At 53.1% G+C, this 13,998-nt stretch overlaps 4 protein-coding genes across 4 annotated transcripts; 3 read left to right on the top strand and 1 right to left on the bottom strand.

Moving 5' to 3' along the window:
* Nucleotides 1-931: 931 nt before the first annotated feature.
* Nucleotides 932-1,975, top strand: HER10_EVM0004823 (reductase; the record flags this gene model as incomplete). Its single annotated transcript, XM_035474454.1, has 1 exon — nt 932-1,975. One exon carries the CDS (start codon nt 932-934, stop codon nt 1,973-1,975), a length of 1,044 nt encoding a protein of 347 aa, XP_035326809.1.
* A 4,742-nt stretch (nt 1,976-6,717) lies between these two features.
* HER10_EVM0000896 (Ras family protein) lies at nt 6,718-9,349 on the top strand. The gene is made up of 6 exons (XM_035470663.1): nt 6,718-7,914; nt 7,997-8,029; nt 8,086-8,144; nt 8,202-8,382; nt 8,447-8,679; nt 8,733-9,349. The coding sequence occupies exons 1-6, from the start codon at nt 7,885-7,887 to the stop codon at nt 8,794-8,796; spliced, it is 600 nt and encodes a 199-aa protein (XP_035326504.1). The 5' UTR covers nt 6,718-7,884; the 3' UTR covers nt 8,797-9,349.
* Nucleotides 9,350-9,421: 72 nt separating this feature from the next.
* On the bottom strand, nt 9,422-10,991 carry HER10_EVM0006256 (RNA recognition domain-containing protein). The gene is made up of 3 exons (XM_035475847.1): nt 10,178-10,991; nt 9,851-10,079; nt 9,422-9,750 (listed from the first exon to the last, which is right to left on the bottom strand). The coding sequence occupies exons 1-3, from the start codon at nt 10,812-10,814 to the stop codon at nt 9,561-9,563; spliced, it is 1,056 nt and encodes a 351-aa protein (XP_035326899.1). The 5' UTR covers nt 10,815-10,991; the 3' UTR covers nt 9,422-9,560.
* Nucleotides 10,992-12,205: 1,214 nt separating this feature from the next.
* HER10_EVM0000447 (uncharacterized protein) lies at nt 12,206-13,649 on the top strand. The gene is made up of 4 exons (XM_035470230.1): nt 12,206-12,614; nt 12,754-12,977; nt 13,162-13,267; nt 13,404-13,649. The coding sequence occupies exons 1-4, from the start codon at nt 12,374-12,376 to the stop codon at nt 13,583-13,585; spliced, it is 753 nt and encodes a 250-aa protein (XP_035326456.1). The 5' UTR covers nt 12,206-12,373; the 3' UTR covers nt 13,586-13,649.
* The last annotated feature ends 349 nt before the right edge of the window (nt 13,650-13,998 follow it).

Below are 13,998 nucleotides of genomic sequence, written 5' to 3'. Positions count from 1 at the left end.
TGAGACGATAAGTCTCCATCTAGAGTCAATACTTGGGGCATCACTTCCTAATGTCTCATAACAAAATAACTACCAGCTCACGCTCTTTATTAATTCCAACCAACGCTCTTAAATTATCACTAGTCATAGCTCAAATATTCATCCAAGAATATCCTCGCAAAAGTCCGGGACATTATTTGAATGCTACTATGACCTCCGTGACCGCCATATGTCGTACAGGCTCACGAACGCGTAGGAGAGCTTTCATTCATCCCCACTAAACGTATTTCTTTCTTCCTTTTGCCTGCGAACGGCAAGATCTGGGGATCCAAAGCAAGGACAGTTTTCTCACCTTCGGACCATGAGTACAGATGACCCTCTTATTCCTAGTCTAGAAGCATCGGCGGGCTTGGTCATATATGCCCACGCCTATGCTCTGGTAATCAGTGTTGCTTCACTGCAAGGAGGCATCTACTCTCAAGGACCTCGTCGATGTTTTTGATGAAGTGCTGCATTATGTATCTTAGAGAGTCGAAGTGCAGGGCCTGCTTTACCTATTCAACCCTCACATGCTATCTGCGGACCATTGCGGGAGCCTTCAATTTCGACTGTCACTAAGGCAGAATACTGAGGTCGACGATCGGCCTTTGGCAGTCTAGGGTCTGCTCAAACTAAGCCTTCCAAATCCTGACTGGTGTCCGGATAATGCTCAGCCGCCCGTATCACGGAACTTCCGATCTCGCATTCAGCCTGTCTACCAGGGTGGAGAACATCTATAGATTGTCTAGATTGCGGGGGTCATCTCTCTAAACATCACGAGATAAGAGAGATATAAGATATACGTAAATCCACCGACGAAGGCAATGAGGCGGCCTGCAATGAACTACATCGCCAGCCAGAACCAATCTTACAATCACCTCACATCACAGCCCCTAACAACCAATCGCGCATCATGACGGATAATCTCATCCTTCTGACCGGCGCAACGGGCTTCGTAGGCTACAAAACCCTCATCACCGCCCTCGAAGCCGGCTTCCGCGTCCGCTGCGCCGTGAGATCCAGAGCCGGCATCGACAAGATCCTAGCGGCGCCGAGCATCAAAACCATCAACCCATCAAAAGACCAGCTCTCCTGGATAACTGTACCCGACATCATCCACCCAGGGGCATACGACGAGGCCGTCCAGGGCGTGACCTATATCATCCACTGCGCGTCCCCCGTGCCCACCTTTGGCAAAGACGAGCGCGTTGGGACGGAAGAGGAAGTATACGCCAAACCCGCCGTCGCTGGCGTTCTTAATCTCCTCGAGAGCGCGAAACGGCACGCGGCAGACACCCTCACGCGCGTAGTCGTCACGAGCTCAATCGTGGCCGTCGTCCCGATGGATTGCTTCATGGGCCAGGGCCTGGACCGGCCGGCCATTGATGGAGAATCCCGGGTGGCGACACCGGTTGCCCCGTATGGATCCGGCTTCGGAGCCTATCGCGCGAGCAAGATCGCCGCCCTGCGTGCCTCGGAGGCCTGGGTGAAGGAGCACGGTACAAGTACCAACTTCGACCTCGTCTCTATCATCCCGGCATGGATCTTGGGCCGCGACGAGCTATCGACGACGGCCGAGGCGCTGCTTTCGGGATCAAACAGTGTGCTGCTCGAGTACTTAAGAGGCAAAAAGAGCGAAACACCCATCCTCTCCAGCTTCATCTCCGTCGACGACGTTGCTGCGGCACATGTAAGCGCATTGTCCCCATCGGTATCCGGCAAGCAGAGTTTCCTCTTGGGCAGGCATGTAGCCATGGAGGAAGCCAGGGTCATCGCGATGGAGAACTTTCCCCAGGCGTTTGCGGATGGCGTCTATAGCGCGGACGGCAGCCAACCGACTGTCAGCGTACCGACGGATGCTTCCGAGGGCGAAAGACTGCTTGGCCGTAAGTTTGCAAGCGGAGAAGACATAGTGAGGGATGTCACTGGCCAGTTTTTGCAGCTTGATGCGAACTAGTCCGTAACATTGGGAAGACTAGCTTGCACAGCGGTCCATGGTTGTCTTCCTGGTTGTTAACCCCGTATCAAACGAGACGAGACCATGCTCCTCTCGAGGAGGGAAAAAGCCGTGTTGCATCCCGAGCCTCAAACCGGATTCAAGGAACAGATACACTCGACGAGCATCTTGAAGCTCACGGCCTCACCTACGACTGGGTGAGGTGAAGACAGACCCAGCTCGCCCTTGCCGGCGATCCCGTGCGTCAAGCTATCTGACAAGGTGATGTGAAGGCGTCCGTGGGCTGGAGTGCGTAATCGGGCACGATGGGGAAACGGGTACGGTTACATGTGAAGAAGCGATCTGTGCGACGTGCGGCGGATTGGACCGGGTTTGTGACGGGAAACAAGCGACACTTGTCGAGCGTTTCGAAGAATGTTCTTCTAGAGCCAGCGACTTATATCCCCTGCCGGGTTGAAGATCCGGAGGGTCTCTTCCTCGGCATATTGAGAATGGCCGCAACGCCAAGGGTTGATGGATTGAGAGTACTCGTCGCCAAGGAAGTCGATGATCTGACCCGTGTTTTCTTGACTTGACAGGAGGTGTCTGACAAGGAAGAGATAGGACGGGTTAGTGTGACAGAGATCAGAGAAAGTCAGTCAGTGAAGAACATTGGGATAGCTCTGGTCTGATGGTCCTGAAAGGCCTATACCAGTGGGTCTGTTGGAACGTCGAACGGCGAGAGTCACTTGGTGAGTGGACATTTCCTCAATGTAGAAGCCATCTAGGGTGGTCATTGAAGACGGCTCAATATCTGTGTCCTTTGACACTAATGCGAGTTTAGATGATGTGAACTGATAGGTCGCCGAATTCAATGCCAGCGCTAGGCCGTTCAATCTCGGCGAATCAGACTAGGCGACTTTCCGCCTCGAACTCGTCAATCTCAATATTGCGGAGCAGTAATACGGATACTCTATTATCTGTAGCGTGTGATATGACAATATGGATTCAAAGATGTGGATGGAAGTGAGAATGCGCATGTCCAGTTAGATGGATCAGCGCCAGAGCCGGGTGCTCCTTGCGAGAGTTCGAGTCGGCAAGGTCGGGTGGACGGGTTGGAAGGCGAACAGAAGGAGCTTCAAAACGTTCCTTCAAGTGTTCCATCAAAGGCAGAAGTTTGTTACAAGACGTGCGTCAAGTGGCGCCTGAACTCTTATTCTGGGGCGAGCGAGCGGGGGGGCGGGCGGCGAAGGGGACGGACGTTTCTCTTGCATGTGTGAGTGTGTGTATCCCGTATTCCGTACTGCGTATGAGTGTGTGAGTGAGTGTGTGAGTGAGTGTGTGTGGATTGTGGAATACTTTAGCCACAGCGCGGCAGAAAGACGAGACGAGACTGGTGATGGAGACGGTTAGATGGGGACTGACAGGAAACAAAGGAGGCGTGACCCGACTCATCGTCACAAAGGAAACGGAAACAACGCCTGCGTAGGTACCTCAGGTCACGTCTTGGGAGCGACCTACTCCCGTGGTTCAGTATCCGTAGTCTGTAGCAAAGACCTTTGGTGGTGGTGGGGGGCAGGAGAGTTGGCTCCAGGTTGGCTGTGGCTAACTGGATTCCTAGAGGCTGCCACGATTGACAGATATCGTGGCCCGGCCCCTGGCAAGTTTCGCAAAGCCTCCCAGTTCGATGGACGGGCCGGGGCTAAGCCGTTTTGAGAGTACATATCCACTTTTACTTATGGAGGCCCTTCCGCCCCTTGACAAAGTCTCCTTCCCTTTCAGTTTCCCATTGCCTGTTCAGTGAGGTGACGTTGAAATGAGAGAGCCTTCCGTTTCTTCAGGAAAGCACGAGCCCATCGAGGAGAACGGCAAGAAGTTGCTCTTGAGGGAAGGAAAGGGGGTCCGCTGTATCCGTATCCGTACAGTGTAATAGGCCGGACTGACCTGATTTTCTGATGATTTACTCCTGAGCAGTCCCAAGGAGGGAAAGATGGCCGATGCGATGATCCAAATTGCAAAGTGAGAGAATGGACGGTCGGCCGGTGCGATTATTGAATATTGGACATTGACGGGGCCCTCAGGGATTAACCAAGGCTCCCCTGGGATGCCGCAAAGGCTCCCTGTGCGCGCTACTTTTTAGCTCTGGCTCATCACGAACCGTCAGTGGTGACATTCGAGGTACATACCTACCTTGATTTTCCTTCAGAGCTTACCTCACTGTTCAAGGCATGAAAGAGATGGATGGAGCTTTTGGCAAAGCGAGCCGATATCAGAGTTGACGATTGACTTCCGCATTGCCCCGTTGTGACCGTGATATGGAATGGCGGCTAGAGCTCCTGGTTAACATCGTTAACTGGACCAGTAGAGTTTTCCTATACATCAGATCGGTGCATATGCGTCTCCATGTTGGAGATATCGTCATCGTCATACCTTAACGACTGATCAGATGAGAGGAGTCGTGTCGAGTCGACATGATAGTGAGCAGGTCCCAGCGGCACCCAATCTTATCAAGCAACACGATACGCCATGGAGTTGATGTTTGTTTAGCGCTTGACGCATTTGCGCTCCTGTTCAGGCATCGCCATTCGTCTGGGTTGGTTTCTTGGGATAGCATCCCTAGTCAAGGTCATCGCGTTTCCGGAGTGTAGTTCTGGTTCCACAATAGCGGCGCCATCGCTTGGCTACCTAGGTGTCCGTAAAGGTTGAACAGCTTTCCTGTTTCCCTATCAACGTCTCATTCCCGTGACGATCCCAGGCAGAGTCCAGGTCGAGTTCGGTTCATTCCTCGAGGTACGACATTGGCATCGTCATGAGCCGCTCCTAGTGGTTGGTGTTTGTTGCACGTACCTCCGAGTACCTCATCTGCCAGTGGCCCGCCAAAAAACACCGCCGACAGCAAAGCGCCAATCGCAGGACCAACCACCGACGGCGGAGGTGGGAGGTCAACACGGACCACCCACATCGCCGCCAACCACAAGTATTGGTAGGTATTGGATCCATCCAGACAGATCCAGATCCAGACCCAGTCCGGGACCCAACACCAGCCTCTCTTTCCTTGAAAGCGAGAACTTGCTCCTGCCTCCCGTTTCCTTAACTCGCTTTCCGCCTCCAAGGAAGGAAGGAAGCAAGCAAGCGAGCGAGCGTGGGAAGGCACCTCCTACATCATCGCCGACCATCTAGCGCCTGCCGGCAGACAATTTTCGCATTGTTTTCAAGGTTCACACCTACAACCTATTGGAAGGACAAGATACTCCCGTTCCGCTCGCATCTTCACCTTCGTCCTCAGACGGGACCCGACCAATATTGACCACCAGAAATTCAGAACCCACATCTCACCTACCGTCCACCGTCCACCGTCCACCCCCCGAAGGATTCCGCCGCTGACTGGCCTGCGCCGTGCCCGCCTGCCGGATCTTGACCACCCAATCCAGCCTGTCCTCCTTCCCAAGTCCCAAATCCATCCCGCGCCTTCAAACACCTTCAAACGCAGTGCAGCATCCACTGGTACCTTGCGCTGTGCCTTACCTAAGGTACCTACTCGGTGCAAGCCTCAAGTTCTCTCCCTTGGGCCTGTGAACCGCCAGTGACCTCCCACACGCGCCTGGCTGGTCTCATCCTTCTCGCCTCACCTTGCACACCATTAGATCCATCCAGTCAATCAAATCAATCATCTGCTATACCAAACTTACCTTGGTCTACTACCGCCCAGTAACAAGTCCGTCAGTCTTCGTCTGGTCGCGACGCATTGCTTCCATTCTCCATTGGCAACTCTACCCAGGACCCCCAACTCAGATACTGCAAGTCTGTAACTCTTTGCCCTCTTTGCCGCCGCTTTCCCATTGGATTGGGATCACTGGTCAATAGGTCGTTACAAGGTAAAGCACGTTGACGCCGAAACTGTTGCAGCCAGGAGCTCCTTGCTGCCCGCGACGCACTGCACTGCAGCGCATCGCATCGCATCGCAGACCGCACACCGGTACGTGCCACCCATATGCGCCCCCTCCTTCCCCTCCTCCCCAAACCCACGCCTGGTTATCTGTGTAAGTACCTCTCTATCGGTCTCTACCTACGTTAGGGAGCAAGGTACCTTACCCTACATTACCTAACCAAAGGTACCTTGGTCTTCAGCGCTTCTTGCCTCATCCTCACCTCACTCGCTTCGCATCTCGCCAAACCTTTGCCTTCCGTTGCCTTGACTTCTATTGCTTGTTCGTCACTTTGTGCCTGTACCTTCCCTAGCCGTTGTGTGCTTTCTCTGTAGGTACCTATCCACCATCCGTCGTGGGCAATACCCGCTATCTTCTCCCAATCCACCATAATCAATCTCTTGAAATCTCCAGTCTGTCGTCCTTTGCCTCGATATCGCTCACTGCCACGGCCGGCTGCTTCCACTGCCACCGCCCTCTTGTCTTCTTTGTTGCCCGAACTTAACTCACACAACGTGACAACCTAACATCCCATCCCGTCTTCAGGTTCTCTTCAACACTCTTTGTAGCTTGCTGCGGCCGGGGCACACTCCCACCTCTGACAGCAAAAGTAAGGTAGCCGCCAACCTCGAAACATTGAATACCTATCCCATCAACAGTGACTTCCTTGCTGCTCTAAGCTTGATCCGTCCAGTACCAATACTGCGTACAGCACACTGCCTTGATGACTGTCTACCTTATTGCATCTTACCTTATCCTGGTGAGTGTTTTGTCCTGCTTGGTCTGGTCTGTCTTCGGGCTCGCTCCTCTTCTCTCATCCTTCTCCTCCCATCCGTACGGATGGATAGGTACTCCTCGCCTCAGGCTCCTCTCCCGTTGTCCAACGCTTTCCCTTTCCCACCACCTTCAACACACCCCCGTCGGCTTCTCCCCCCTTGCCCTGTCCCAAGACCAGACAGACCCCGTACCAAAAGGTACCTACCTAACTACCTACTAAGGACCAAGTTACTAAGGTAGCCATTCCCATTCCACCTCAGCACTGCTCTCGGCTCTCCTCACCTTGCCTTGCCCTCACCTCACCACCTCACCTCATACGAATACCTTTCCTTCCATTCCCTGGACCTTACGACGACCCTACCGCACTGCGACTCTAAACCGCCTGCCCAGCGCCAGTGTGCCCAGTGCCCACCCCGACCCCCTCCACTTCCCTTCCCTCAGGTTTCCCAATTGCCCCCATCCCCACTTTCTTTGCCTGAGAAGAAGGTTAGATATACAGGGTACCGTTATCACCCTTCCAGCTTCACCTCCTGCGGCACTAATCCCTTCCGCTGTGTCAAAACATTTCTGACCTCGACTTTTTATGCAGCCATCGGAACCCACCAGAGCTCAGACTCCCCATCTCCAGTCGTCTCCAGTCGTCTTTTGCTGCTGCCGCGCAGTGTGCCTGCTTCGTTTTCTTCTGCCACCTTACGCCAACTCTGCTCACTTCTGTACGGATACCCAAGTCCCAAACCCTCACCTCACACTCTCATACCCTTTGACTCTCTCGCCTACCTTACCTCGCTCTGTATCCGACCCTAACCTTGCCGTCAAACAGAGACTCGTCGTCTAGACCCTCCCGCTCTCGCCTCGTTCCTTCCGCTCCTGCTACCTGGAACCTGGATCTCCTCTGCCGCTTTGTCTGTTCGACACGACGCGACACGACACGACGCTTGTCGCCAGCCCAGGCCGCCCACATCGTACCATACTATACCAAAGCTCTCTATACCACACCCATAATTGCGATTCCTCAGGACCAAATACACATCTGAGCAACCACCGCCTAATCCAAACGCTCGCCAATTCTCCTTGTCCCTCCAACCTGGTGTCACACTTGACTTTGCAGAATCCCATTTCGGATCGATTTCCAATTCGCCGCCGCTTCTCCTAACCTAACCTGCGAACTCTATTCGCATCAACGACTGTCGTGGAATCCAACTACACATCGTTCAGAATATCACAGAGATGGCTCAGCCAGGAGTCCAGTCGTTGAAGGTGCGTCGCGCTTGGCGACATCCATCATCCTGATATCGATAGTTGGGAAGGAGCGAATCGCTAATGATGTTGTGACTTGCAGTGCGTGGTGACAGGTGACGGTGCTGTCGGAAAAGTAAGCTGCTCCCATCATCATGCCCCTCGGTATCTCGCGACTAATCCATCTTGTAGACATGCCTGCTTATTTCCTACACAACGAACGCCTTCCCCGGCGAGTACATTCCTACCGTGTAAGCACTCTACATGGCGATTGATGATGGAGTTCCGATCTGACCTCGAGCTTCTAGCTTCGACAACTACTCGGCGAGTGTGATGGTTGATGGAAAGCCGATCAGTCTGGGACTTTGGGATACTGCTGGTCAGGAAGATTACGACAGACTGCGGCCGCTTTCGTACCCCCAGACCGACGTCTTCCTCATTTGCTTCTCCATTGTCAGCCCGCCGTCATTTGACAACGTCAAGGCCAAGGTACGGCATCCTGCACCACGACCACCACCACCATCACATGGAGATCAGCACTAATTTGATGCAGTGGTACCCCGAGATCGACCACCATGCGCCAAACATTCCCATCATCCTCGTCGGCACCAAGTTGGATTTGAGAGAGGACCCCAACACCCTTGAGTCCCTCCGCCAAAAGCGCATGGAGCCTGTTTCCTACGATCAGGCCTTGGTTTGCGCCAAGGAGATCAAGGCGCACAAGTACCTGGAGTGCTCTGCCCTGACGCAGAGAAATCTGAAGAGCGTTTTCGATGAGGCTATTCGGTGAGGATTCTTCAGTGCCAATGTGTCCAAGGAAATAGCTAACCTGAAATTAGTGCCGTCCTGAACCCTCGCCCGGTCGCTACGCAGAAGAAGAAGTCCAAGTGCACGATTTTGTAAACGCCTTTTACTTGACCTCAAGCGTTGCAGGTTAACATTTGGATTGGCGTTCAGCAGTGTATAACACGCCGAGTTCTCCGCTGCCTTTTCGTCAGGGCTCAACCATGTTACACAACCCGGTGCCTCACGCTTCTCCAACGAGAAGAGACACTTACTTTCAGAGGCACAACCCCATTCGAGAGCCCCCAGCTGAGCACAGCCTGCGAAGATCGCAACACACCCCCAAATATCAGATTTTGCCCACCTGCCACACCGAATTTGTGAATGACACTTGTGGTGTCTCTGGAGTCGGCCATGGCAGTTGAGCAGGATCAGTGCTTTCGTTATTGCTCTTTTGTCTCTTTTCTGGGAGCAAAAGGCAAAGAAGAGAATGACAGACACAATGGGGGGCATCGTTGGTAGCAGGCATGCTTTGCAACACAATAACACAAGGATATCCCACGTTTTCTGTAGATAGCACTCACTCTCACAAAGACACTACTTTTTTCATGGAGGAATTTAGACACTGGGTCAGGAAGGGATGAGCTTCGTCTTGAGAATTGACTGCCATTGCAAATGCACTTGAGTATTGGATGCGTGAGAATCTTGATGTTTGCTTGCAATGCTGTGATGGCTCTATTGATCTCCCTTTTTTCTATACCACAACTCCTGGTTCCTTGATCCAGCGGTGTATAAATATCCAGATCGAGCTTTTTTGTTCATCAGTCCAACAACGACCAAATTACACCTTTCCAATATACATGCCCGTTCGTCCATCCGTCCGTCTACTGATACATCATGGCCAAGCGACTGGGGTGGATGCTATCCTGCTGGGAGTTGGCCCCGCCCTGCTTGGCCCTCTCCTTCTTGTACTCCTCCTCCTTTTGCATGCGCCTGTGGCGGTTCTCGTCGAGCTGGGCGTTGCGCTCCTTGATCTTGTCCTTGCGGAACTTGCTCTTGCCTCCGCCGCCGGCGCTGTCGTTCGTTAGTTGGGGTTTACACCAGAGAGGTAAGGCTTAGGGGAAAGGGGAGACAAGGAAGGAGGGGGGGGGGGGGGGTCCAAGGCAAAACGTACGAAAGCTCGAGGTTGATCTGGCGCGCGGGCGAGAGGCCGTCGTCGAACGAGGTGTGGTGCATCTTGTCGAGGCAGGTGCGCATGTTGGAGCCGTTGGAGAACTCGAGGAAGGCGATGCCGCGGCAGACGTTGGGGTTGCCGTCCTTGTGGAGGCAGCGGATGGCGGAGGGCTTGTAGGCTGCGAAGTGGGCGTTGATGGAGTCCTTGTTTGCTGTGTAGGGGAGGTTTCCTGGGGGCGGTTGGTTAGCTGGGTGCTCTCTACTTGCTGGTGACGATGGTGATGGTGGTGAGGGTGCTGGTGATAGGAGGGATGTAGGCTGAACTCACCGACGAAGACAATGTACTTTTCCCTCTTTCCTCCCTCGGCGGTCTCTTCTTCTTGAGCTGCTGGCTCAGCCGCCGCTTCTTCGACGGGTGCCGCCGCAGCCTCGTCCTTTGCCTTCTTCGCCTTCTTTGACTTTTTGTCCTTCTTCTCCGTCTTCTCCTCGGCGGCAGGAGTCTCTACGCCATTGGCCTCAGTCTCGGCCTCGGCCTCCTTCTTCTTCTTCTTATCCTTCTTCTCCTTCTTGTCCTTTTTGTCCTTTTTCTCCTTCTTCTCCGTCTTGACGTCCAAATCCTCCTTCTTGCTCTTCTTGGCCTTCTTCTCTTGCGCGGGCGGGTCGACGTCCATTGCGTCGGCGTCTGCTGGTGCGTCCTCTACGGCGGCGGCCTCGGCGGCTTTGCGCGCTTCCTTTTCCTTGCGCTTGCGCTCCTTCTTTTCGGCCTTTGATTCTTCGAGGGCGATGAACTCTCTGCCTTCGGGTGCGGATTCGGCGGCGGCGGCGGCAGCCTTCTTTTCTTTCTTTACCTTCTTCTCCTTTTTTTCGGATTTGGACTTCTTCGTCGAGGACTCGTCTGCGACGGCCGCGGCGTCGGCCGTGGGCTCGGCGCGCTTGCGCTTCTTGGAGAGTTCTGCGGAGGCCATTGTTGCTGCTGTCGGGCCTTGGACTCGAGGAAGATTCGAGATCGTTGGTATGAAATGTCGAATTGCACAAGATCAACAGAGTTTGAGATTGCAATTCGAAGGGTCCCGTAGCGGTCACCGGACTGTGGAGCAGGCAAAAAATAATGAAAAGACGCGGTCAAGAAGGGGGGACTTGGTTCAAAATATTTCCCCTAAAAAAATTGTTGCCCAGAGACTACCTACCAACTTCGGGGGACCAAAAAAAAGTTTCGGTGTGGGGGCGCGCGCGAGCGATAAGGAGCGGCGGGCAGCGATTAGGATAATTTTATGGGTCTGGGTGACCGTGCTTGGCTGGCGCGCTCACTCGTACCGGTATACATGCGGCCGGCCTGTGGGGTACGATTCTATCGAAGGCGGGATCTCGGACAGGGAGAGGGTACCTTAGTACGGGATGGACATTTGAATTTCGGCATTGGGGTGAGTAGTTCTCTGCTGGCTCAGTTTGTTTCAATTCTGTGCTGCTACAATCTGGTTTGACTTGCTAACGCTTTGGAATGCTAAGTATCTCGTCTATCGAAGGAAGACTGCTTGCTGGCTTCACGATATTCATATAAGCCATAGAGGCTATGTGAACAAGATGCTCTTGATTTCAAAGGCATTTGACTGACTTGGCTTTTCAGTGAGAGCCATGGACCTTTCATAGAGAGAGATGTTTTCATTATTTGACAAATGTTCAGGGATTACAGGTATCTGCGTGCAAAACCACTGCTGTTGTGGATGGTACGATCATCATCATCTGCCCTTCTTCGTTTGCGACTGAATGGGGTGTGTTGACAAATGGTATTTGGATACTACTTGGCGCCCAGCAAAAGCGTACGCAGTCTGAGTACAAGTTGCTCGGCTGTATTATACGTCATCTGTTAAGCATTGTAAGAAAAACCACACATGTGTCGAATGGATTGCCTACCTTACCAATTGACGATTCCAGATTATGAGATGCTACCCTCTCTTCTAGGGTACCTGACGGAAGTCAATGAAGAGCACAACAGCTGCGGAACCACAAAGGCCCCTTCCTGCGATCACTTGTAATAAACTGGACAGGCAGAAAAAACGATATGAATCCATTTAGCCTCGGCAAGCTTGTTCAACGCAAATTAGGTACTTAGTATAGTCTCAAACAAGGCAATGCTTTTTTTCTCCTCTTCTTGATGTCTGTCACTCAGTCTGTCGGCAACTGCCCGTCTTTGGGTGCGCTTCCAGCGGACGCAAGCATGCGCACTGTGAGTGCATTAGTGCGGGCCCAAGCACCTCACGGAACTCTCCCCAGGTGTCACCCAAGGGGCTTACCTCTCTCGAGCACAGTGCGAGATTGAAATTTTCCTTCTCAACATCGAAATTTTTCATACGTAGCCAAGTCCTCATATCAACTACACCAAATCCTCACCGAAAACTTGTAAACCACCAAAAAAGTCTTCACCGGAAAGACGTCCAACTCACCAAAACTCACTTTAATCAGATACCAACAGTACCATCAAGACTCCAGAGAAACGCAACGCACAACCACACCCAAACACACAGCAATGTCCAACACGAAAAAGAGAGCGGCGCCCAGCCAAGAAGGCGGCGAGGGCCAAAAGGCAAAGAAGCAGAAGAAGAAGTCGGCCTACCAGGTCGACGAGACGCTCCTCAACGCCGAGCTGGGCATCAACGAGTCCTTTGCCGTCATGGACAACCAGCTCCTCGCAGACTACACGGCGCAAAAGATTTCCCGCTTCGGTACGGATCTGAGTCCGGTCGAGCTCTCGGATCTGTCCATCTCTGGTGAGTTTAGCACCTCCCCCGTGATTATTTCCACGATCACGACATTACTCATGTATATCATGCTATTCGAAAGAGCAGCGAGAATCATGAAGAGAGGAAGAAACAGAAAAATAGAATTGTGACTGAAACAACGACGTAGCAAACGCCATCAAGGACACCACATCCTGGACGCAGCCCCGCGCCCTGGATAACCTCCCCGCCTTCCTAGAGAACTTTGCAGAGAGGCCCGACAGGCTCTTCACGGCGCCCAAGGTCAAGGGCGCGCCGCACACCATCATCGTCGCTGCCGCGGGTTTGAGGGCGGCGGACGTCGTGAGGGCCGTGAGGAAGTTTCAGGGGAAGGAGAGTACCGTTTCCAAGCTGGTGAGTTTTCTACTCTTCTCTCTTTCTCTTCTGCCTGAATTTTTACGCTCCGGATCTTCTGTTTCCCTTGAATCCCTTCACTCTTGAGTTGGGGATTTGAGGGGATGAGAGAGCGTCTTGATTCATACTGGTGTTCGGCTGGGGGGCAAAGATGGAAGCAAGGCTAACATGAGTATACCCATAGTTTGCAAAGCACATGAAGGTAGACGAGCAAGTCCAGTTCCTACAAAAGACACGGACGGGCATCGCGGTCGGAACGCCCGCCAGACTCATGGAGTTGGTAGACAATGGTGAGTATCGCGAACTATTTTTTTCTTTCACACTCATAAATCACTGTGGTTATAACTCCCCCCCCCCCCCTCCCTTCCCCCAAATAGCCACAGCACCAGAGCACAGAAACACAGAAAACTAACTATACAAAAACAGGAGCCCTAAAACTAGACAAGCTCCAGCGCCTCGTGGTCGACGCCTCGCACATTGACCAGAAGAAGCGCGGCGTCATGGACATGAAGGACACGATGCTCCCGCTGGCGCGGTGGCTGTCGAGGACGGAGTTCAAGGAGCGGTACGGGGACGAGCAGAAGCCCTTGGATTTGATTTTTTACTAGGGGGAGCGATGAAGAGGGGCGATAACGGCTGAGGGATTGCCGTCGTGCATAGTTGGGAATCGGGAGATGTTTCTGAAATTGAAAGCTAGAAGCATGGCGAGGTATTAGAGGAGAGGTGTGAAGTTCTCGGGAGAAGGGACGTAGAGGGACGATTGTGATGGATGCCGTCTCGGTACAGTACCACCGGGGTGACGATGGCGGTGAGAGAGCATCTGATGAAGGGCATAGAAAAGGCATGCGGGAAGCTTGCTGGCCACACATCATAGAATAGGCGTGTTAAGACGCATGTCAAGGAGACAAATCGGAATCTACGGCGACGGCCGATACTTGTTCAGATGTCACGCCCCATCCCCTGTGTCCAGACTCATGTGTCTTGGGACGGTTTGGAAGGGTATGAGGGAAGCGCTTGTTCG

The sequence above is a fragment of the Colletotrichum scovillei genome (genome assembly GCF_011075155.1).
Source record: "Colletotrichum scovillei strain TJNH1 chromosome Unknown Contig00011, whole genome shotgun sequence".
Lineage (NCBI taxonomy): Eukaryota > Fungi > Ascomycota > Sordariomycetes > Glomerellales > Glomerellaceae > Colletotrichum > Colletotrichum scovillei.
This window is presented reverse-complemented; position numbering and strand designations above follow the sequence as displayed.